At 40.6% G+C, this 25,446-nt stretch overlaps 2 protein-coding genes across 3 annotated transcripts in view; both read right to left on the bottom strand.

The window, feature by feature from the left end:
• Positions 1-535, bottom strand: part of CCDC110 (coiled-coil domain containing 110) — a 30,863-nt gene extending 30,328 nt beyond the window's left edge. The window contains exon 1 of the mRNA XM_062213146.1: positions 485-535. Coding sequence (XP_062069130.1) covers positions 485-535 — 51 coding nt within the window. The remainder of the gene's footprint in view (positions 1-484) is intronic.
• Positions 536-12,425: 11,890 nt separating this feature from the next.
• PDLIM3 (PDZ and LIM domain 3) overlaps positions 12,426-25,446 on the bottom strand; it is a 32,140-nt gene continuing 19,119 nt past the window's right edge. The window contains exons 4-8 of one of the 2 annotated variants that reach the window (XM_062212899.1): positions 23,550-23,617; positions 18,205-18,468; positions 16,548-16,675; positions 14,344-14,455; positions 12,426-13,163 (exon numbers count right to left, since the gene is read on the bottom strand). In XM_062212899.1, coding sequence (XP_062068883.1) covers positions 12,974-13,163; positions 14,344-14,455; positions 16,548-16,675; positions 18,205-18,468; positions 23,550-23,617 — 762 coding nt within the window. In that variant the 3' untranslated portion in view covers positions 12,426-12,973. Of the gene's footprint in view, positions 13,164-14,343; positions 14,456-16,547; positions 16,676-18,204; positions 18,469-23,549; positions 23,618-23,987; positions 24,176-25,446 lie in introns of both variants that reach the window. The other variant, XM_062212900.1, reaches the window with a different exon arrangement.

The raw sequence follows: 25,446 nt of genomic DNA, 5'->3' as shown, positions 1-25,446 counted from the left end.
AAATTGGTCAGCATTAGAATTCCTGGTGCTAAAACTTGGGCTTTGCCCAAATCAGCCTATGTTAAAGGTCTCCCCACCCTGCTCTCCTAACAAGTTGTAATTCTGTGAGATAGGTCAATATTTCACCTAAATTTTACAAAAGCATGAAGGAGAGAGAAATATATTTAATGCTAGCTAAAAGCTCTGTTTCCTGATATACCACCCTTGTCCTGCACTGCCTTCTCATGTGGTAAGGCTGCTTCTCTTTCACTCGGCCTCCCATCAGGTAGGCAGTAGAGCATATTCTGTAAGCGAATATGTTTTCTTGTGTATGTCAGCCAGTCCACCAGCTTCCCTGAAAAATTCTTTTACTTTTTTGATAGTGATGATCATTGCTAAAGGACAGAATTAGAATATGTGCTACCAAATTAAAAAAAAAAAACCTGTGAGTGGCAATATTTCAAAAATTTCAAATAGTGGCTACTTGTGGAGAATTTACTCTCACCTGTTGACTAACAGCTGCAGATTCAAGAATCTGGAACAAACTCAAGAGCATTGCACAAAAACAAGCTAGTCAAATCTATTCTTAGCCACATATTACCAGACTAAAATTCCTCTGGGTTTTGAAATCTGAGATTACAAGACTGCCATTAATCATAGATGAAATCGATAGTAGTATGAAGAAGTGACCAAATCATCCTTAGGATGTAATAAATTTGGGCAGTTGTCCCTTGGCTTGTGTTTTGATCCTGGAGGGGAATCCTTGTACTAGTAACTTAGGAAGTCTTGAGTGCCTGCCACAGATGAAAGCTTCATCCAAATGCAAACAACCTTCCACTCAGCCTTCCATTTTAACCTGATTTTATCTGTAAAAGAGAATTGAATGCTATAGCTCACTATGGATATTCCCGTTTTAGCTCTTAGGCAGTTGATTGCTGCTTTAACTTTTTCAATTTTTTTAAAAGATTTTATTTATTTATTTGAAAGTCAGAGTTACAGAGAGGCGGAGGGAGGGAGGGAGGGAGGGAGGGAGGGAGGGAGAGAGAGGTCCTCCATCCACTAGTTCACTCCCCAGATGGCTGCAATGGCCCAAGCTGTGCCGATCTGAAGCCAGGAGCCAGGAGCTTCTTCCAGGTCTCCCACAAGGGTGCAGAGGCCCAAGGACTTGGGCCATCTTCTACTGCTTTCCCAGGCCACAGCAGAGAGCTGGAGCAGCCGGGACTTGAACTGGCACCCATAAAGGAGACTGAGGCTGCAGTGAAGCTTTAATCCACTGCGCCACAGTGCTGGCCTCTTACTTTTTGATTTAAAAAATTTATGTTATTTAATTGAAAGACAGCAAGTATGGGGGGAGGTAGTTCCCATTCACTGACTCACTCCCCAAATGCCCACTATAACCAGGGCTTGGCCTGGCTGAAGCTGTGAGGTGGGAACTCAATCTGAGTCTTCCATGTGGATGACAGGGACCCAAATTCTTGAGCCATCATCTGATGCTCCTTAAGGTATGCATTACTGGAAAACTGCAATCAGGAGCTGAGCTGGGACTCAAACCCAGGTACTGGGATATGAGGTGTGGACATCCCAAACAGCAGTTAACCACTGCACCAAACACATGCCTCTTGATTGCTGCTTTTAAGAGGACTACTGGATCGGGTGGTGGGATACTTAGTAGAGATAGTTTCACTCTGAGAAATTTGGTGTGCTAAAGTCACAGGTATGGAGAAATATCATGGAAGCTTGAGAAAGAACAGATGCTAGGGAGTGAGATGTTGTATAGCCTGGGGTAGAGTACAAGAGCATGTGTGTAGGCTGCAAATGCGAGTCAGTGGCAAAGGGAGACTGAGTAGAAGCCCAAGTTGGAAAAAGAACTTGAGGAATATGACATGGAGCAAGAAGAAGACGGGGGACTGACAGCCTGTTGGTGGAAAGGTTTGCTATTGGGTAGAGATGACAGGCAGAAGCGACAGGAAGTGCACTTTCTCTCTAAGAAGGCACTTACTCCAGATGAGTGTCTGCTTGAGGAGTTTCCTGAGGGTGTGTGGTTGTTGATCATTTTGAGTACATTTGGAGGTGATAGTCTCTGCAGCTGCTTTGAAACTGGGCAGTCTTCAACCCAGGTCACGAGTGCCCTGCTTGCTGATGCTAACCTGCTGTCTGGTTGTGACACACTTGAGGAAGGGTGCTGCCTTAAGTGACTTTGTTACGCCTGGTAGGTTTCCCTTGCTTTATAAAGATAGCATAGGCCGGCGCCGCGGCTCACTAGGCTAATCCTCCGCCTTGCGGCGCCGGCACACCAGGTTCTAGTCCCGGTTGGGGCACCGATCCTGTCCTGGTTGCCCCTCTTCCAGGCCAGCTCTCTGCTGTGGCCAGGGAGTGCAGTGGAGGATGGCCCAAGTGTTTGGGCCCTGCACCCCATGGGAGACCAGGAGAAGCACCTGGCTCCTGCCATCGGATCAGCGCGGTGCGCCGGCCGCAGTGCGCTACCGCGGCGGCCATTGGAGGGTGAACCAACGGCAAAAAGGAAGACCTTTCTCTCTGTCTCTCTCTCACTATCCACTCTGCCTGTCAAAAAAAAAAAAAAAAAAAAAAAAAGTAAAGATAGCATAAATGTGTATTTCCAATGGATCTAATGAATTTGCAATGATAAATCTGTGTTCCTCGCTTAACTTCTATTGTGAGGCATGGCGTAAATCAAAGGCAGTATCTCTGACCATGGAACAGTAAGAAACTTATTTCTAAATTGTACCAGAAAGAATGTCAGAGAACCAAGTTTCTTCTGGTCTTACTCAGGGGAAACTCACTTTCTAAACTGAACCAAGGGGAGCGGGCATTTAGCCTAGTAGTTAAAACACCTGCATCCCACAACGGAGTGCCTGTGTTTGGTTCCCAGCTCTGGCTCCTGGCACCAACATCCTGCTAAAGAAAACCCTGAGCAGTGAAGGTTCAGTAACTGGGTTCCTGCCGCCCACATGGGAGACATGTGTTGAGTTCCTGACTCCAGGCTTCAGCATGGCCCAGCCCTGGCTGCTTTGGGTATTTGGAGAGTAACTGGTGGAGGGGAGCTCTGTCTATTAATACTACTATTAATACTATACTATAATATATACTATATATATAATATACTATAGTATTACACTATAGTATACTCTTAATACCATACCACTATTAATAAATAATAGTAGTAGTACACTGAACCACACTATCAGCATGTCAGTAGTACATGACCGCACTATCAGCATGTCCTCACTAAATGGAATAGTAACACTGATGAGAACAGCACCCAGTGCACATCATGGAATGAGCTGCCAGAGGTCTCAGAGATCATTCAGTCCATCTCCCTCATTCTGCAGATGAGGAAGTTGAAGCCGGTGGCAGAGCTGCAATTAGAATCCAAGTCTTTACCCAGAGTTCTTCCCTGATACCTTAATATTCTAATTTTTTAAAGCTTTATTTTTTTTAAAGGCAGAGGGACCGAGATACATATACAGAAAGGAATCTTCCATCTGGTGATTCTTTCCTCAAATGGACACAATGGCTGGCCCTGGGCCAGGTCAAAGACAGGTGCCTAGAATTCCATCTAGATCTCTGACATGGGTGGCAGGGACCCAAACATTTGGGCCATCTTCTGCTGCTTTCTCAGACACATTAGCAGGTAACTGGATTGGAAGTAGAGCAGCCAAGACTCACACTGGCACTCTCATATGGTATGCTGGCATCACAGGTGATGGCTTAACCTGCTGCACCACAAGGCTTACTTAATTATTAATCATTTCTTAATTTTTTATTGTTCCTCAGTACTTCTTCCTTCACTCATGGAAGAAGAGATCTTTGTTCTAAAGAGAACAAACATGGGCTATAAGTTAATGGTGATATAAATAAAATAATGCTATAGAGAAGATGGAATATAATATTTATGTATCAAGACTTATTTGAAAGGCAGAGTTTTATATATATATATATATATATATATATATATATATATAGAGAGAGAGAGAGAGAGAGAGAGAGAGAGACAGCATGAGAGAGAGAGAGAGATCTTCCGTCTGCTGGTTCATTCCCCAAGTGGCTCCAACAGCTGGGTCTGGGCCAGGCCCAAGGCAGGAGCCAGGAACTCTATCCAGGTCTCTCACATGGGTGGCAGTGGTTCAAGAATTTGGGCCATGTTTCACTGCTTTCTCAGGCATAATAGCAGGAAGCTAGATTGGAAGCAAGCATACAGGACTTGAACCAGCACTCATATGAGATGCAGACATTGCAGGTTAACTTAAACTATTGCACCACAGCACCAGCCCACTGTACTATTTAGACTTCATAGGTTTTTTTTTTTTTTTTTGACAGGCAGAGTGGACAGTGAGAGACAGAGAGAAAGGTCTTCCTTTGCTGTTGGTTCACCCTCCAATGGCCGCCACGGCCGGCGTGCTGCCGAAGGCAGAAGCCAGGTGCTTCTCCTGGTCTCCCATGGGGTGCAGGGCCCAAGGACTTGGGCCATCCTCCACTGCCTTCCCGGGCCAGAGCAGAGAGCTGGCCTGGAAAGAGGGGCAACCGGGACAGAATCCAGCACCCCAACCGGGCCTAGAACCTGGTGTGCCGACGCCACAGGTGGAGGATTAGCCTAGTGAGCCGCAGTGCCAGCCTAGACTTCATAGGTTTAAAGATTTCCAAACAATATTCCTTATTACTAGGGAGTATTATTGAATCTTTTAAAAAAGATTTATTTATTTATTTATTTATTTGAAAGGCAGAGTTACAGAGAGGCAGAGGCAGAAGCAGAGGCAGAGGGAGAGAGAGAGAGAGAGAGAGGTCTTCCATCTGCTGGTTCACTCCCCAAATGGCCCCAATGGCTAGAACTGAACCAATCTGAAGCCAGGAGTCAGGAGCTTATGCTGGGTGTAGGGTTCAAGCACTTGGGCCATCTTCTACTGCTTTCCCAGGCCATAGCAGAGAGCTGGATCGGAAGTGGAGCAGCCGAGACTTGAACCAGTGCCTATATGGGATGCTGGCACTGAAGGCAATGGCTTTACTATGCCACAGCACTGGCCCCTGTTACTAAGTTTAAATGCTGTATTTTCCTTTAGTTTGACTCTATACAAAAAGTCAAACTGTGAAGCTTTTCCCCATGGGTATAATAATTATTTGACAAAGTTGTAATTAAGATAAAAAATAACATATGAACATGACTAATATTATATTGTCAGGAATTATGTAATCAGTCAACAAAAATATACATACATTAAAATATATCTAGTCTATAGTCTTTATGCCTACAATAATATAACTGATAGTTGTTATTGTTGTTGCTGACATTCTTTGCTTTGCGTGAGAAACTGGAATTCTTATTCAGAGTCAACTTTGATTCCTGTAACACTCTAACCCTTAAAGTACCCAAGAACTGCTCTGAAATTGCCATTTGGCATAAGAGAGAATATTGCCAGTGAGTCTTTGGTAGAGTCACATTGCATGTCATCTCAAGATTTCCTTTGTAAAAACTGTTTATTTGAGAGAGAGAGAAAGGAGAAAGAATAGAGCTCCCACCCACAGACTCACTTCCCAAATGCCTGCTGGTACTGGGTAGGGCTGAACCTGGAAGTCAGGAACTGAATCCAGGTCTCCCTTGTGGGTGACAAGAATCCCCTTAATGGAGCTACCTTCATTCCTCCCAGGGAACCAGGAGCTGAGACAGAACTGGAACACAGGTACTCTGACATGGGATGTGGACATTTTAACTTGTGGCCTAGGTCCTAGGCCAATGCCAGCCTTAGCTCAGGCTTTTAAAAATTATCTTCCTCAAATGAAGAAAAGTTCAAGTGAGTCTCATGAACTTGATTAGATTCAGTGAGAAATTTCAACTCTCCTTTCAGCTATAGGAGCCTTCCAACTTGACACAATCGTGTTTATTTCATCAGCCCTGGGTTTTTGATATCCAAGGATAATTAGAAAAAATAAGAACATTGTTTTGTATCTGGGATTGAACAGTGAGAAGTATATGTAATAATAGTGTGGGTTTACATTATGAATAAGGGTTTACACATTGCTTGAAAGGTAATATGTTCAATAATTTTATACAAAGTACCTTAATTTAATCCTTACAACAACTCTGTTAAGTAGGATTGTCCTATTTTTATTCCCTCCCCTCCCCTCCCCTCCCCTTCCCTCTTTATTTCCCTCTCTCTCTCTTTCTTTCTTAGGAGTGAGAGAGACTGAAAGAGAAGGGGGGAGAGAGTGCTCTTGTCTGCTGGTTCACTCCCCAAAAGCCCTCAGAGCTGAGACTGGGCCAAAACAAAGCCAGCAATCAGGGTTGAATTCCAGGTCTCCCACATGGGAGGCAAGGACCTCATACTTGGGCCATCAGCTGCTGTTTCCTAGGGTCTAGAAGCTGGAATCAGGAGCAGAGCTGGAACTCGAATTCAGGTACTCTGATAGGGCATGCAGGAATCTCACCTGCTAGATGAAGTACCTACCCCATGACTATCCTAATCCATGGTTGATGACACTGAGGACTAGAGGGGTTTTATGATTTCCCTGTATCTTCCAGCTAGAATATATAGAGCTGGGATTCAGTTAGCTCTGCCTGAGTCCAAACCCCATTTTTGTAGCAACCAAGCTCTAATACCTGGAGTAAATTAACATTCAATGGGATTTCTCCAGAGCTTACCGAGGGTCTTCTTGTCCCATGAAAACCTTACAATCATCCCAAATTAAAAGCAAAGAGCATGGGTTCTACAACCAGACCACCCAGGTTCAAATTCTGGCTGTACCACTTGCTACAGGAGAAGCCTTGGATCTGTCTTTGTGTTCCTGTGGTAGCATGTATATCAGTACTCCATTCCTTTTAAAGGCTGAATGGTACCTCAGGACATTTTGTTTAGCCATTCATCAGTGAACTTGGCATTGTTCTCACTTTTTGGCTATTAAGAATAACATTGCTAGGAACACTTATGTATGAGTTTATGTGGACCTATGTTTTCATTTTCTTTTGTATGTACTCATACTAGGTAGAGAAATGTCAGGTCATTTGGTAATCCTATGTTCAAGATTTTGAGAAATGATCGAACTGTTTTCCAAAACAGCTACATAGTTTTATATTCCTACCAGTGTTCCCCACATTCCTTAACATATGTTATATTTATATTTTTTTAGTTTTTATTTAATGAATACATTTTTTCATAGATAAAACTTTAGGAATATAGTGCTTCTTTCCCCCAAACCGCACCACGCCACAGCTCCCATCCCACTTCCATCTCCATCTGCCATCTCCTTCTTCATTATGGTTCATTTTTAGTATGACTTTATATGCAGAGGACTAACTCCATGCTAAGCATAGACTTCAACAATTTGCACCCACGCACACACACAACATATAGAGTACAGTTTGGGGAGAAAATCTGCAGTTGATTCTCATTATAATTCATCAGGGACAGGGGTCCTACATGGGGAGCAAGTGCACAGTGACTTCTGTTGTTCCTTTAACAATTAATAGTCTTTTTTATGATGTCAGTGATTATCCGAGGCTATTGCCATGGGCTGCCAAGGCTCTGGAAGCCTTTGGTGACCACAGACTCCATCAGTATTTGGATTGGGCAATAAGCAAAGTGGATTTCTCTCCTCCCTTCAGAGAAGAGTGTATCCTTCTTTGATGACCCTTTCTTTCCTCTGAGGTCTCACAGAGATCCTCCATGTAGGATAATTTTTTGTCACAGAGTCTTGGCTTTCCATGCTTGAAATGTTCTTGCAGGCCTTTCAGCCTGACCAGGAACCCTCAAGGGCTGATTCTGAGGTCAGAATGTTATTTACAGCGAATATCATTCTAGGAGTCTGCTGTGTGGACTGCTTCCCATGTTGGTCTTTCTTTCCTTTTTAATTATATTATTTTTACTGGGTACTTGATGTTATTTATATCACTCCTTTTAAACTTAGACCAATCTATAACATATGTTATATTAATCTGTCTTTTCAATTATAGTCATCCTAGTGAGAATGAAGTGCTATCTCATTGTGGTTTTGAGTTGTACTTCCATAATGACTAATGATGTTGGGCACCTCTCTGTGTGGTTACTGGTCGCATCATATAACTGTACATAGTGCAGGCTCCTGCATGTGACATTGGTCACACATCCTCAGTGCAATGATGAACCTCAGATATGTGCACACCTTGGTACATACAGACACATCTGACGAGTTATATCCACACCTGTGCTTTTTAATTTGAATTCTTCAGAAAATGAGGTGGAAGGGGAACTTTGTCTTGTGGGAAGAAATTCTCAAAGTCACAACATAATTTGCTTTTGGAAGAGAGGTAAATATCCTGTGTATTCTTATTCACTTAATCAGATGAATAATTGAAGAAATGAATGAATGAAGTAATTTTCACTCCATATCAATATTGGTGTTTTATTTAATTTTAATTTAAAATATGTTCAAACAAGGGACTTATGATAGGGGTAACAATTTGGTTTTGGATATTGTATTATTCTTCAGATAATGGATAATGGAATTGTCCTTTTGGCTCTTGTAAGTTAAGGTGTGCCTTATTCAAATTAAAACATACTGTTAGACATTATTTGCACACTTAGGTCAAGTTTTCAGGTATTTTTAAAAAGCTAATGCTTATGCCTGGTTTTATGTCTTTCTAAAATAAATTATATTACTAAAAAAAATCTAAAAAAATATGATAAAGCAGCCACTTTTTTTAAACACAAGGTTTATTTATTTACTTGAAAGTCAGAGTTAGAGAGTTCTTCCATCTACCTGTTTCACTTCCCAAATGGCCTCAACAACCATGGCTAGTCGAGTCCAAAGCCAGGAGTTAAGAGCTTCATCTGGGTCTCCTACGTGGGTGGCAGAGGCCCAAACACTTGGGCCAACTTCTGCTGCCAACTTCCCCGGCCATAAGTAGGGAGCTGTATCACAAGTGGAGCAGCTGGGAACCAGTGCCCACATGGGATGCTGAACTCTGGAGGCTTAACCACTACACCACAACACTGGCCCCAAGCAACTAATTCAAAGAGATGCTTTGTTTTAAAATGTACATTTATAAATATAGACAAAAAGTATTCAAAAGCTTATCTTTTTCTGTCTAGACTTCAACATTTCTTACTAGGCAGGTGCCTCGTAAGTCTTTATTTAGTGTTCTTCAAAATGAGTAGAGACCTAAGAGCATTATCTTGAAATAGTCACATAGGTCAGGAAATTGCTTATTTACTTGAGTTATCTGAAAGTCCTTATTCTTTCTTCAATCTTTTTTTTTAAAAAAATTTATGCTTAAGATACAGATGACACAGCGTAAGAAAAGAACATTTGGCCATAATGACATGATTTATTGAAGAGTAATGGTTATGAGTGGTAGTTTTTCTGAGGACTGAAATGAGATCTGTTTAATGGGCAACTTGACAAACTGGCAACTAGAGTTGTTAACAGAAGACAGCCAAAGCTCCTTTCTGCTTATCGTGGAGAGCTCCCGGGTTGGGCCCCTGAGAAACATTATCTCATGAAAAGATGAGTAAACTGTGGGTCACTTTGGCCATTAAGCTTCATTCTTCTTTGTTTACTCAGGTGCAAAATTATGTGGTTACTAAAATTGCTGTCATCCAAGCAGTCACCATATTGATAGAGAGTATAGCAACTCTATCCTGTTTACTTTGAACAAACAGCAATTTAGTTAATCATCAGTGCAAAGTTCATAGATGCCCAATTCGCCATCATAGTTGCATGGATTATTATTGGCTTTTAACTCTAAATCCAAACACAGTGACTAAATCTGTTTTCTAATAATATTATTTGGCATTCTTTGTTCATGGCCTGAATTCCTATAGAATTCTTGGTGTGAAGGACAAAAATGCTTGGATGGGGAAAATACTGTTTTCTTTTTTGTTTGCTATTTAAAAAAAAGTTTTAATTCCTCTTCATTTCAACATTGATGTTTTCAGTCTGTACCTTATACATATTAAAACAATTTTCATAAAACATTCATTACTATTTATTAATTTCATAGTAATCCTCTATGATTATGCCAAAAGAATATTTTTTATTCAAAATAATAAACATTTCATTTTGGGAGATGCTTCACAGCCTTAATCACACAGTGTAAGTTATCAAATTTAAGCCCTGTTCTTCCTAAATTTTAGATTAGAATTATACTTTTTTAACTACAAAAAGTTTTTTAAACATTTGAACTTAAGTAGTCCATCATGTACTTGACTACATAACATATAAAATATAATTTTAAGAATATATGCAATATACAGTATCCAATGTGAAGATTGCTCAGGAGTCTTTCATTTTTGTCTTTTTTTCAGTATGGTACACATATTGTCAACTGTGCTTCTGTCTTTAATTCAGAGATTTGTCTCAATGTTTCCAGTGATACCCAGCATACTCGCTAGGAAACGTCATCGAATGTGTGTGTCAGGGGGACAGGGAGACCTTGAGGGTGAAGTGCTTCTCAGGGACTCCTTCTCAATCCTCCCTATCGTCATCCGACCTTTCTACTCCAGTCCAGAAACGCCTGATGCTGTCAGATCCCATCTTTTCAAGATTCTAGGGAGTAATTGGGTTGGTTTCAGTCTTTTCCATGGCAATGAAGACACTTCAAAAAGCTCTTGAAAAATGGAATTAAAAGGTGCTTATTTTGATTCAAAACCTTTTTAAAATCCATACATAAAAGGGGTCTTTAAAAGATTCATGGTAAATGCACATTATTACATAATTATGCATGAATTTAGAATTCTTTTGAAATTTGAAGCTTCAAAATTGTATCAGAGGGCTCCAGACAGTCCCCACTTCCCCACCTCCCCACCTCCTCATTCTGCTGACTTGCCAAGGTTTGTACTTTGAGGAGAAAGCTTCAAAACTTTCTGTGTGTCCCCAGTGAGGAGCATGGAAAGTAGATGAGAGATGTAAGTCAAGGGCATTGCCGTGGGGCCACTTTGGAAGAGGCCAGGTAACTCCCAGCAGAATCTGCATGGCAGGCTGCCTGAGCTGGGGAGTGGTAGGGGTACACAGTGTTCACAGCCGAGGTGCAAAGGATCTACGACTTCAGGGAGGCTGGGCCAAGAGTTTTGGAGGTGATAGTGGAGGCCGGGTTATTGCCTGGCTCCAACTATGTCAAGAAAACAGACCACAAGGGAAACATGGATCTCAGCAGTGGCTACAAGCAGAACCTCTGGACAACAGCAGCTCATGCCTTTCTTGGGAGAGTTCCTGAATTGTCAGAGATGCCACTGGAGGGGGTGGTTGTGAGAAATGACCTCATGGTGTATTTTCCTAAGAGACTTAGCTGTCTTAGTGCAATCATTATACTGGGCCTCAGTAACAAGTAGGAAGGAAGGTTGCAAAAACCCCAAGGTAGGACAGTTGCTGAGCTTGCTTTGCAAACAGAGCACCACTTGTTATCTTTGTAACCTTCAGTAATTTTGTAATCTGTAACCACCTCATGCCTGGTACACAGTGCACAGTGCTCTCCCATCTCAGGTCCTGGAAGCCCTGCTGTAGTCAGTGTAACTCCCTCCCTCCCTCCCCTGTGCTAAATCTGCCCAAACACACTCATCCCCTTTACCCCACCCTTTAGGTACCATGTCAAATTTAGATTTTACCTCCCAAGTTGCTCAACCAACAAGGAACTGGGGGAAGGTACCTCTGTGTGGTAGGGTAAAAGGAGCTGAATTTCTAAGGGAGGTGTGCTCCCACCTGTGGGCCACTGCGCTTCAGACCAAGTAACAATAAATGTTTCACTTTCTGCTTCCTTCATGTTTCTGAATCCATCCTCTGGTGGGGAGGTGGTCTCAGGTGGACTTATTTCCCTCAATGGTAAACCATTGAGCACAGAGAAACAGCCCTGATGGATTCCGAACCTTTCGTTTAAATGAATATTTACCCAAAAGAGATGTTTAAGTTGAAAGAGCCTATGTCAAAGCAAAAGAAACTGTTTTAATTGGAAAGAGAGTAAATTACTTTTAACTAGCAAATTTAAACACCCATCCTATCAGCAGACAGTTCTGGTTTATAAGAAACTGCGAGTTATAAAAACTGAAGAAGCCACATTTTTCCTAAAATATTTGTTAGTGTATGTGTCAACGTATTATTATTATTTTTTTAAATTTTTTTGACAGGCAGAGTGGACGGTGAGAGAGAGAGACAGAGAGAAAGGTCTTCCTTTGCCGTTGGTTCACCCTCCAATGGCCGCCATGGCCGGCGCGCTGCCCTGATCAGAAGCCAAGAGCCAGGTACTTATCCTGGTCTCCCATGCGGGTGCAGGACCCAAGGACTTGGGCCATCCTCCACTGCCTTCCCGGGCCATAGCAGAGAGCTGGACTGGAAGAGGAGCAACCGGGACAGAATCCGGCGCCCCGACCGGGACTAGAACCCGGTAAGCCACGGTGCCGGCCGTGTCAACGTATTATTAAGACCTTCATTAGTGTTTCTCTTATCTGAATTCATTGAATGCCACTTCGTTAGGTATTTAAAAAATGTATGTATTTATTAGACTTGTTGCATTCAGTGATATAATTACTTGAATAGGAAACGGGAGAAATACAGGGACTGTCTCCCTGACATGCATTATAATAGTTAGAACACAGACAACAGCAGACTCCGTTAGAATACAGTACTATTTGTTATTTACTGCAATTGCCTAAATGAACTTGTCAAGGAAAGAGGATCAGACTCCCCTAAATATCTAGATGTTTACATGTTTGATGGTTATGATATAAATTGTGGAGTATGACATATAAAAATTTTCCATTTTAAATGTCTTTATTGCTAGCCCCAAAGATAAAAAGAGTAGTAAAACACAGCTAAAGGCATGTTTTTGTGCAATAGCAGGAGTTTCTCTCCCGTTCACTCCCCTCCCCGCCCCGCCCCCAATACACGATAAGATAAACGTCTAAAGGCCTCAGCTCTAGCTTTGCAGTTGATGGTTTGGACACCCCTGCCCAACGCCATTCTGTCTTCCTGCGCCCGTGTGCCGGGGTGCATGCGTGCGTGCTCCGCCTGCGCAGGATTAAGCTTTGGGGTACAGAGTGACGGTGTCGTAGCCCTCGGGTGGCCTCGTGCGCGCTCTCGCGTGAGTTTCGCAGTAAAGCTCCCCCTCCACGAAGAAGTAGCCCTTTTGTTTGAGGTTGAGGTTGCAATCCGCACACACGAAGCACTCAGGATGCCGGTACTTATCTCGCGCCTTCACGACCGCACCGCTGTCGGGACACACAGGGAGAGAACATTCAGGGGACGCAGGTGTGGTCTCTCCCTTTCAAGACACAACCACAGCCTGCTGTGGAGTGCATGTGGGTGGCATGAGGGTCCCAGATAACCACAAGGAACCATTGCCTGCTTTCTGACGATGAAATGCGCATACTTTGACATTTTCACGTGAGGAGCTTACAGAAACATGGTAGGTTCCTACTTCATGAACGTTCCCCATGGCTGCCTTGAAAGAAGCAGGAATGATTTAGACTAAAGATGTCCTGCGCAGTACTCTAACTTGGCCAAAGCTGTGTGCACAGGGAAAAGTCCCGCTGTTGGCTTTTCTTGGTGGGGCCCAGCCTCTCTTCCACGGAGCACAGAGAAAACACAGCAAGGAGTGGGATGGAATGGCCAGGCAGGCGATGGCTATGCCTCTACTGCAAAAGTGTATTGGGATTTAGGAGCCAAAGTTGCTTTTCGTGACATCAACTGCAGTACTGTATTTTATCGACGCCTTCTCTGTTCCCAAGCTCCCTGCCTGCCTTTTCCTGTCTCACATTCATCTAGCCAGGCCCATCTGCCTCTACCCTTTGGGGTTACTCTGGATAACTCGATACAGGCAGTGCCTCCGGAGTGAGCTAAAAGCAGGGGACAGAAGGCAGTAGAGGCCCTGTGGGACGCATGTGCTTAAAACCCTCTCTGGTTCTCGTGAGGATTTGAGCTAGCTAGTGTGGCTATTAGGTGACTGTATTTTTAAACACTCTATTTCAACATTGGCTAACAGGAAATTGGGTAAAGTTAATGTGTTTAATTATGCTGATGGCCCTGTAATTTGTTTCCCTGGGCTTATACAGAAAAGAAAGTATTCAAAGACTAGACATTAGCAAAAGAAGGATTTTTTAGAATGAAGTCATGATTCTTCAAAATTACTTTTTAATATACATTTAGGATTTTTTTTTTTTTTTCATTAGTATGCATTTGAAGTCACCAGCCAAGATGTCTGAATCACACTCTATGTCCCTTTGGGGATTGGCCAAAATGTGCTACATTATCATGGACATTATAGTTCAAGTTGATGAACAGAAGTTTGTTTTTTATAATGGCCATTTCTATATGAAGTCTTAATGTGGAAGAAATAAAGAACTGCCACCAAGATTTAGAGTGAATTTCTAGATTAAAAATAAAACTTACACAATGCCACTTCCACACTTGTCACAGAATGGCATCTTCTGTCCACCGCCAGCACCACCATGGACTTTTGTAACTGGAGCTCTCACACTCCGGGTTCCAGCAGGACGGTCATCTGAAAAACACAGCGTCTCCATTTATGGCAAGGAACAGCTGGCTGTAGTTTGTACTTGGCTTCTATTTAAAGTGTGTGGTTTAACTCAAGGAATTCTTAAGTCACTTCCACACTGTCATTTCAAAAGGAGCAGGACCAGTTCAAGCATAGACACTTTGTTGTGAAATAGAGCCTTACAAAACACGAGTAATTAAAAAATTGGTTGTTGCTGTTAGAAAATTCTCAGAGGAACAGAGGGACGTTTCCTTTTTTTTTTTTTTTTTTTTAAAAATTGTGTTAAAATATACACAACATAAACTTCACCTCTAATCCATGTGTTCATTCCCTAAATGCCTAGAAGCCCATAACTTAATCTGGGTCTCCACACAGTGGCCAAGGCCCAACTATTTGAGTCATTACCTGTTTCCTCTCATGGTGTGCATTAGCAGGAAGTTGGAGCTAAAGAGGAGGAGGAGCCAGGAATCAAACCCTGGCACTCCAGCATGGGATATGAGCATTCCAAGTGGCATCTTTTTTAAGACTTATTTATTTACTTGAAAGGCAGAGCTGGAGAAACAGAGAGAGAGAGAGAGAGAGAGAGAGAGAGAGAGAGAGAGACAGACAGACTCCTCCATCTGCTGGTTCACTCCCTGAATGGTTGTATGTAACAGCCAGGGTTGGGCGGGGCTGGAGCCAGGAGCTTTATCTGGGTCTCCTACATGCATGCAGGTGCTCAAGACTTGGGCCATCCTCTGCTGCCTTCCTAGGTGCATTTGCAAAGAACTGGTTTGGAAGTGACATCCCATTAGTGCCCATATGGGATGCCAGCGTTGCAGGCAGTGGCTTTACCTACTAAGCCGCAATGCTGACCCCTGCACGTAGCATCTTAATCACTGTGCCAAAAAACCCATCCACTATAACATTATACTTATTTTAACTACTTGCAAGTGTGCAATTCAGTGGAATTAAGTATATTCGCACGTTATGCAATCAGCCTCGATATTCATTTCCAGAAGGTTTTCATCATATCAAACAGAAGCTGAGTCCCCACTAAACAATAATTCCTTATTCCTCCCAGCCTTGATGGCTGGTAACCTCTATTATACTTTCTGTTACTATGAATTTACTTATTTTTGATATATAAATGAAATCATACAATATTTGTGTTTAGTTTCTTCCACTTAACATGGTAAGGTGCATCCATGTCATAGCATGTACCAGAATTTAATTCCTTTTCAAGGCTGTAAATTTGTATCACATTTTGTTTTGTTTATCTACTCACCTGTTGATGGACATTTGGATTTTCCCCACCTTTTGGCTACTATGAATGATATGAATATTGGTATCTGAGTTCCCACTTTCAGTTCTCTGGGGGTGTATATCTAGGAGGGAAATTTCTGGCTCATTTATTAATTCTATGTTTAACTTTTTGAATAATCACTGTATTATTTTCCAAAGTGGCTGTACCATTTTACTTTTTTATCAGCAATGCCCAAGAGTTCTCATGTCTCCAGAATTCTCACCAGCATTTGTTATTTTCCATTTTTTATAGTAGCAACCCTAACGGGATGTTTTGCATTTTGGTGTGATTTTTTTTAAAGGATAGTATATATTTGGGGGAGTAGAAAAGCTGAGTAACATTGCAAAGCCTACATGCTGTACCTCCATTTCTATTTGTTCAATACAGCAAACAATAGCTCCTTTGTCACTGAGTTACTGTGAGGAATAAGTGATAATGTGTGCAAAGTACTGAGCACAGAACTTGGAACATAGTAAGTGTTTATTAGTTTTTTTTTTTTTAATAATGATGCCACCCTAAGGTTAGGGGAAGGGAGACTGAGAAATTTTACAGTGCCCATTTAAAATACATCTCATGCATCAGCTGGGCTAGCCTGTGACCAGCATGGATCCAATTTGTCTTTGGTTTCAGTTAGTGGCTACTGGGACACGTCCTAGAAAATCTTTTCCTAAACATGGAGTCACCCAAATCCTTTGTGCAAAGTCTCATTTGATGACTAGTCAAAACTGGGTTTGAGCCTTTCTTTCCCAATATGTTCCATACAGGAACCTGTATGGCAACACTTCCGTAGGACGGTGTTAAGCGGCTGCTCACCGGGGTCGCTCACTAACTCCTGGAGCACTCGGAAAGAGCCAGACTGGCGGGGCCGCGTTGGCTCATTCTGGTTGTCATGGAGCATCCGGTACACGTCTGAGTTGGGGGGCACCGAGGCTGTGGATTCACTGAAACACAGGATGGCAGGCGGAGCATGGTCAGGAATGTGGTGAGGGCCAGACCTCAGTACACAGTCATCACCGTATCAACAGTAGCCCCTGCAGAGCCTTGGTCATTTCCCCTGACCCTCTGGTGTCATGGAACACACGTCTTGCCTTCAAAATGTCACTGAACAATAACCTCAGGAGTCACATCAGCACCTCTCCATTTGGGAAAGCACTTTGGAGAAAACTTTTAAGTGGTCCTTTTAAGAAACAAGGCTTGGGGATGGTGGATATATAATTACAGATGGGAACATAAGTAAAGTTCCTTGGCAAAACACAATGCCTGTGTTATAGTGCAGGAGTGAACCCAGCTTGATCATAAAATTGTCAATAAAATCCAGATTCATTTTTGATAGTAAACTAAAAGTACATGGTTTAATTTTGTGTTTAAGATTAATTGTTTTGTTAACTCCTGGAAGTAACACAGATATCATTGAACTTGTAAGTTGAAGAGGTTCAGCCTGACAGTCTTTGACAGCATATCATGCATATACTTTCATAAACATGCACCTGTTATATTGATTATACTATATTTTTAAATAGCCACATTATAGTTCATTTATAATAACTTTAATTTGCATTCTACAAATATATTCATGATGAGCGATAAAAATGCCACTATAATACTACTTTATTATTTTATGTCACTAACCACATTATCTAGAAAAGTTAATCCACACATTTTATTTCCTATATCATATTTGAAAATATCATCTTACATATATCAATTCCTTTGCAAAATGATTTTGAGGCATATCACCTTACTAGTTCAGTGTATTCAGTCTGAGATATCATTGGGATATTATTACATAGCACTCTTCAGCCTCATAATACTTTATAAAAAAGTGATTATGTAACACTGAAAGAAGTAAAAGATTTTATCCCATAATTAAAATTCTTACTTAACAAAAGCTTGATGGCAAAAATATTCTTAACAAATATTCATAATAAAGAAGGAATCAGTCAAATAGATACCAATGGAAACTAAATATTGACATTAACAGCCTGAAATATTCACATATAAAACTTTATGCCTGACTAACATTTTAAATGGAAAAGTAATTACTTTCCCATAAGCTTCTATCAGAAGAGAGAAGAGGTATCATTTCTAATAAAAACCTTCTGAACTCTATGATACTTTTCCTAATTTTTGACTCCCAAATGACAGACATGCTGGATACAAGATTATAAATCACTTTTGTCAGTATTCTATCAGACATTGTAAATAAAATACATTGTAGCTTTCAAAGGTCATATGCCTTTGGTCCTTAGATGAGTTGATTTTATTGCCATCTATTACATTAAGGTCAACTTAGATAATTCCTCAGATCACCTTTATCATCAGGTCTAGATATTTGCAATAAACTTTTAGCATTTTATAAAGTTCCACGTAACTTTCTTTCAGTATTAAGACAATGTTAAAAGACACTGTAAAGTTGACGTTGCCCATGTGTTTAGTTAATATGCCCATGGTTCAAAAAGATTCGTATTACCTCATTGAGGGTGCTTCCCCTAGAGCTGTTGAAACCTGACCCTGCAGTGTTTCCATAATATTGTCATCTGAGTACAACTGCATAGGTGTATTAAACTGAGCATGTACGATCTTCACACCAGGAAGTTCCATTTCCAAAGGAATGTTAGGGGCCATCTTAGCAGCAACTTTCAAGTCACCTGGGCAAATAGTACTAAGAGTACTGACAGAAGAGGGGGTGCTACGTCCACTGCCGCCGTCAATTCCGGAGGGCGTACTGCATCCACTGTGTTAATGACCACATTACACACAGATGACACGAGGAACCCGAAGGTGGGAAGAGTGCAGAGAACAAGGACAAGAGAGGTTAAAAGGAATTGAAGACCAGAAGTGAGGGGTGAATGCTAGCAAACTAATGCAAAATGTTTATTTCTGGCCAGAACTTATTTTAGAAAGGGAAGATCTTTAAAATTCATGATTGAAAAAAGCTTAATAAAATTGAAAAGTATAGGTGACTGCATTTTTTGGCTCTGTTCTATGAAGTGATGTGTAAGTTGAGGAATCCATGTACAGAAATTTGTATAGTAAGTAAGTTGAAAAGACGAAACTAATCTTTTTAAAAATAGGCCATCTAATTTTAAAGTTGACAATATTGTAGACAAATGATACAGGGACATTGGCTGGATATCATTTTAGGTTCCTGAAGTACAATATTTAAGATGAAGATATTAATGAATAATCTTTGAGGAAATAGTAACTGTGCAGCATGAAGATCAGCAGGTTTCAGTAACACAGTTAAACTTTACTTGGATAATAAATGACAACTTATAGGAGAAATGGTTTAGATGTTTTAAGACTATTTTGTAACATTTTATTGTTATTATTTCAATATTTTGTATTTTTTCATTTGGTGAAAAATAACTTTAATAAACTGCTCAATGGCTTAACACAGGGTCTAGAAATAGCCAATAAATGCTTGTCACCTCAAAATTAATGATTACAGGACAAATAAGATGGTCTCAGAGTCTTTGGCTCTTACCCTAAGGCTAAGATATATTTCTTTTATACATAGCTATTTCATGTAAAATTTCAGAAGCATGCATATATTTCCATGTATATTTCTCATTTTATTTTAAAGACAAGTTTAAGGGACTTATTAAAACATCAGAAAGGCCAATCATGCAAATTTAAGATATAGAGAAATTTCACATCCTCCACGAAATTGAGTAGGAAGAAGTCACACCTGACATGCGAGTAACTAGAAAGTCATTTTTCTATGTACACTTTCAGTGTTGCACGGGAATATATTAAGCAACTTTTTAAAAAAGCACAGCCATTTAAAACAAAGCAAAAATAAATATTAGGATTAATGTAAATATCTATCATCCCTGCCAATCAGCGCTACTGTAAATAAAAGAGAGAATGGATGTATAAGGTGTGTTTACCTTGAAGTCAGTATTATCAGGTCTCAAGTATGGTCCCATACCTGCATTTACTTTCTAGGTCTGTTAATGCTAATGTCAATTCGATTTGGAGGGAAAAACCCATAGTAACATTAGCAATGAGTTTTTTGTTTGTTTGTTTGTTTGTTTTTTTGTTTTGTTTTTTACTGCATCAGCCGTTGTAGCCTGATTTAGATAGGTGATGTTGACAATAGGATTTTCTTTTTCTTTTTCTTTTTTCTTTTTTAATTTATTTGACAGATAGAGTTAGACAGTGAGGGAGAGAGACAGAGAGAAAGGTCTTCTTTCCGTTGGTTCACCCCCTAAATGGCCGCTATGGCCGGAGCTACGCCGATCCAAAGCCAGGAGCCAGGTACTTCTTCCTGGTCTCCCACGTGGGTGCAGGTGCCCAAGCACTTGGGCCATTCTCCACTGCCTTCCCTGGCCACAGCAGAGAGTTGGACTGGAAGAGGATCAACTGGGACAAAATCCGGCGCCACAACCAGGACTAGAACCCCGGGCACCGGTGCCACAGGCAGAGGATTAGCCTAGTGACCCGTGGTACCAGCCGTGAACTAGCATTTGTAACTACACTGACTCCTGTTTGTGCCAGTGGCCATTAGATAAACTATCATCAATTTGATATGCTTTACTTATGGTCACTTTGAAATAAATATTATGTAATTGAAATATTCACAGAATTGAAAACCTGGGACTTATTAAGCAAGGATTGTGTCTTCTATTTCCTAATTCCCTTATCATTTTATTTAGGGGACCATGTGTACAAAATCATTGGGAAAGAAGCCCTACACCAATAAGAATGATCATTTATAATTTTCTAGAATAATTTTTAAAGATCCCTTGAACTGATGCTTTAAAACAAAATGATTTTCTTGGACTCCAGTCCCTGTGGGTATCATCCTGAGTCATTATGGCCGATTCCTGATGACCTGGACTTGCAGGTACTAAAGAGATTTCCAGAGGGTGACTTAATGACTTGTCAAAGACCAATCATGAGGTTGGTGATGCACTTCAACTTACATAGGTCATCTGACAAGAACTAACTTCCTTGGAGTGTGTACAGACTTTCTGGGGCATGCTTCTGGAAGCAACCTGAGCAAAAAACCACTCTCAGGCTTGTATTTTATTATTTAGATCTTAAAATGTTTTGTATATATTGTAATTGTAGGTTTTACATTTTACATATTTTAAAGTTTACATGTTTGATTTTTAAAAAATGTTTCAACTATGATGAAATAATTAAAAGAACCACAGATAGTAGTAAAATTCCAGGGAGATGAACATATAAAAATTTAGTATGAGCAATTTACTTCTGATCAAAGAAATTATTCATTAATTGTATAATGACTGCTTGGCATGTAGCCACTCACAATTACACTTTGATAAAGAATTGTTTTGTGAGAAGTTGTGAAGCTAGAGCAAATAATGAGAGGCACAGGTAGAGGCGTCCTTATAATACTACCAGATCTGTGTCCTAGAGATGGATTTTTAAGCAAATCCTCTCCTTTGTGATCCTTCCTCCACCAAATTATTCTACATTAAAAGGTACCTTGAAATGACAAAAATTATTAGTGGCTTTTCATTATTAACATATTTAAATTTAAATGAAAGTATAAAACAAAGGGATTATGTACCTGGGTCTCTGGATTTTTATAAAATTAAATGTGTTATAAGTCTTTATCAAAGGCAGAATATCTAATGTGTCATTTTTTTCAAGCCTTCCGAAGTCCTGTGGCTGGAGTTGGACTTACAATCAAGTTAACTTCAAAAGAATGCAAGTAGGGGCAGGTGCTGTGACACAGCAGGTGAAAACAGCTGCTTGCATCCCATATTGGAGTGCCTGTTTGAATCTCAGCTCCTTCCCTCTGATGCAGCTTCCTGCTTATCCACCCTGGGAGGTAGCAGATGAGGGCTCAAGGGCTTTGGGCCATTGCCACCTGTGGGGGAGACCTGGATGGACTTCCTGGCTCCTGACTTCAACCTGGCTGTTGTGGGCACTTGCGGAGTAAACCAACTGGTGGAAGATACTCATATTCATTCTTTCTCTCTTTCTCTGTCTTCTCTTTCTGTCCCCTTCTCTCTGCTCTTTAAGTAAATAAAAAAGTAAAATAAATAAAAAAGTAAAAAAAAAACCCATAAAAATGAATCCATATATATTAATTCTACTATGCTTCTTTGGAAAGTTGTATATATTTGTAATTCAACAGTTAAATAGCATTTTAACTTTTAATCTGGTGTTATGTTATTGGGGGTGGTGTGGGTGGGGTTGTGGGTTATGCTATTGAAAATGGAGAAACAGGGAAGAGCTTTGCAGCGAAGCAAAATGGGATCAAAGGGTACAAACGAAGAACTGTGCAGGCTCACAGGGATGAAGCAGAGAGAAAGGCTCTTCGTTCTTCTTGTCACTCAGGAAATATTAACAGGTACCCTTAGGATTTTGTTCTTTTATCAGTTGGACGTTTATTGAGCATTTATTCTGTCCCAGTTTCATTTCTAGGAGGTGAGGATATAATATGGACCCAGGTGGTCTAGGACCCTGTAGACACAGAGCTTACATTCTTGTGGGAAAGATGTATTTGGTAGTCATTGCCTTGTTAGCATCTGTCTCCCCTCTCCTATTCTAGTGCTTCTTCCTGGGTCTGATACCATAAACATTGTCTGGTTTATTGAGACATAACCTGGTCTTGCCTCTAGCTTACTGAAACACTTGCAGATGGAAATCATATATCATAAATCATGCACCAAGTGATGATTGCTTGGCAAGAGTTGTAAGCTCAGGCATTTCTAGTGGCCAGGAGAGCCATATATATCTATATATTTATATATGAAAATGGGCCAGGTATCATACACTTAGGAGTTACAGGTATGCTGAACAGCTGTTGAGTTCTGTCCCATCTAAAGGCATCTTAATCTTTTTTTTTTTTTTCAATTAAAGAGGATTCATTAAAACCTGCCTGTGACTTGAATCCACCTATGGGTCACCAGGTTGGGACACCTGATGTAGATCATTCAATGTTGCTAACTTGTTAGGATCAATCAATCCAATGCAACCAACTTCCTTCCTCTGGGCTGACTGGTTTAGCCAACATCACAGGGATGGGTTTGAGATTTCCTGTACTCACTAATTTTCTGATGCAGTGACACAAAGCATTAGTTTCTTTCACCCTTTGGGTTGGAGTTCAATCTCTAGAGAAGGTATCTGAAAGAATGAGGAAGTATCTTGTTATTATCCTGATTTGTACGGTACTGTCCATGAGGGTAACCAAGATGTCTTCCTTCCTCCTAACTCTTACTTTGTACTTATTTTAGCCCAAATGAAAAAGTTGCTTTTCAAGTGGACTCTCTTCCATTGCAGGATCCATAATAATGCAAATTTATTTTTATTGAACAGCTAGCATTAGTAGAATCTGAAGGTGCAATGAGAAACAGGTACTGGGGTGGGAAGACCAGAGCAGAGCCTGTTAAAATGCTAACGGGACATCAGCTTTGCTACGTATTTCACATGTGTGCCCTGTCTGTTTCCTTACTCCTGACCTCGGCTGGGTTTCCATTTCATTCCTGCTGGCTGGGCTTTCCTGACCTGGGACAGAGTGCATCTGTGTGACTCAAATATCATGGTGCTCTGGATGTGCTCCTCAGAGCAGCAGGGGTATGAGTTATAAATATACACGGTGATCGCCTAACATTTCACAGCTCTGTGATCTTGTCAATATTTACTCTCAGGGATAGAGGTTAGTTGGCTGCTATTCTCTGCTAAGTAGATTTGTTCCTTTTTGCTTTTGAAATACATTGCACAATGAGAAAAGTCCACTCCAAACATCTAAAAGTTAATTTTTCTTGGTGATTAGCAAGCACTGATTAGAGAAGCATGCATTCCAAACTTGACAATCTCAGAGTTTATGACCTGCTTCGGCCTGGGATTATGAAAGGTTTGGGCCGAATATTGTGCTTGTGTTCAAAGTAGTTCACATCCTGTAAAAACAAAGGGTTAAAAGAGTCCCTCAGTGGAAGATGAATTTTTTAGGTAAAGTGAAATGAACAGTAATTATACGTAGAGGATTGTTTACCACCAAGTACTGAGACGACTAACATGGGTGGTGGCGGAACCACAGTGATTTCTTCCTTTCAACCATCTATTCACCAAGTGTTCAGGCACTGGCTGATTTGGCTCCAGAACAATTAGAACCATGGTTTAGATGCATGTCTTTAAAAGAAAAATCTGATAGTGCCTTCAGGAAATAACAAAACAACAAGAGCTGGACTTGGGAAAGGAAAAGAAACTGTGCTGTCATTGTCTCATTGTCAAGAACATTGTGGCCAGAATGGAGAATCCAATACTTACTTTTGAGGTGAGCTAGGAATGAGACCCCGCAGCTGTCCGTGGAGTGCATCTTGGATATTGCTAGTTGAATAGAGCCCAATGGGTGAGTTATAGGAAGCGCTCACTACCTGTCTTTTGTCATCAATGTTTGCTGCTGCAACAAAAGGCTGGGCCCTTCTGTTGTGCGCGGTACCAATGGGTCTGAATTCCTGTACAGTGGCAGACAAAACACACAGAGCCAGAGTGCACGACAGAGCCATTAATGAGCGAAATCAACAGCCTCGTTATTGTTAATACAGGCATCTTTACCCACAACGAGATTAATGCAGGGGTTAAAGGAGCAGCAATGCATAAACCTTTCTATGATTTCTTCTCAAGTTTACATGTGCTTTGTTCATCTGCCAAATGTCAAGGTGCAAAGGAATTCACTGGATTTTAAATGTTATAAAATAATTCAAGTGTGGTCTCTCATCTGTCTCCTACTGAATTTTTTGTCTTGAGCCTTTAAGAAAAATCTAATGACATGTTTGAATTTGAAAATTCTGTGTCAGAAATAAGATTTTTGGCATAGAAAAAAATTATTCTTAACATCACTTAAGTAGAGCTTACACATAATTTTCCTTTGATGTCTTAATAAACTCCCCACTCATTTTAAGAAATGGGGAATTAAACATTCAAGAGAATGAGCATTTATGAATAACTTTACTGAGTCATTTTAACTAATCTGGGTAAAATCTTGTTAGTTTTTTAAACATATAAAAATATTATAATACTTATATATATTATATATATAATCCAAATTAAGAAATGAATTAAGAATTTGGATTATGCTATCACCTTAATAATTAGGAAAATAGTGCAAACTAGAAGGCATTTTATGAAAGCAGGATTATGTGGAAGCCTTCCTTTTTATTGTGATGGTCTCGTGCTGTGTGTTTAAAGAGCTCTTCAGGCTTATTCAGTTTCACGAAGTTTGAAGTTAGTAAGTCAGAGAGAACCATTGTAGATGACTTCTACTTCACTGCTTGGGGAACAGGAGCAAACATCAGGGCCCTAACCCTGAGTTTGAAACACATCTGAATGATCTGAAATACTGTATTATTATTTTAATAAATTTAACAAGTTGTTTCCCAATTTATGCATTGATTTATAATTTTGTAAAACCATTAAAAATGCCTTTTTATTCTAAGCAACAGAAGAAAACCAAAAGGGAATGCAAAAGTATATATGCTGAATTCCACGTTATGCCATATTTATATCCCTGCTTTCAACAAAAACAGTATGGGGACCAGCACTGTGGCACAGCGGGTTATCTTCAGTGCTGGCATCCCATGTGAGTACCAGTTCAAGTCCTGACTGCTCCACTTCCAATCCAGCTCCCTGCTAATGTGCTTGGGAAGGCAACAGAAGATGAACCAGGTGTTGGTGCACCTGCACCCACGTGGGAGACCTGACTGAAGCTCCTGGCTCCCGGCTTTGA

The sequence above is a fragment of the Lepus europaeus genome, chromosome 16 (assembly GCF_033115175.1).
Source record: "Lepus europaeus isolate LE1 chromosome 16, mLepTim1.pri, whole genome shotgun sequence".
Classification (NCBI taxonomy): Eukaryota; Metazoa; Chordata; class Mammalia; order Lagomorpha; family Leporidae; genus Lepus; species Lepus europaeus.
The sequence above is the reverse complement of the archived record's forward strand: the minus strand, read 5'-3'. Positions and strand labels throughout refer to the sequence as shown.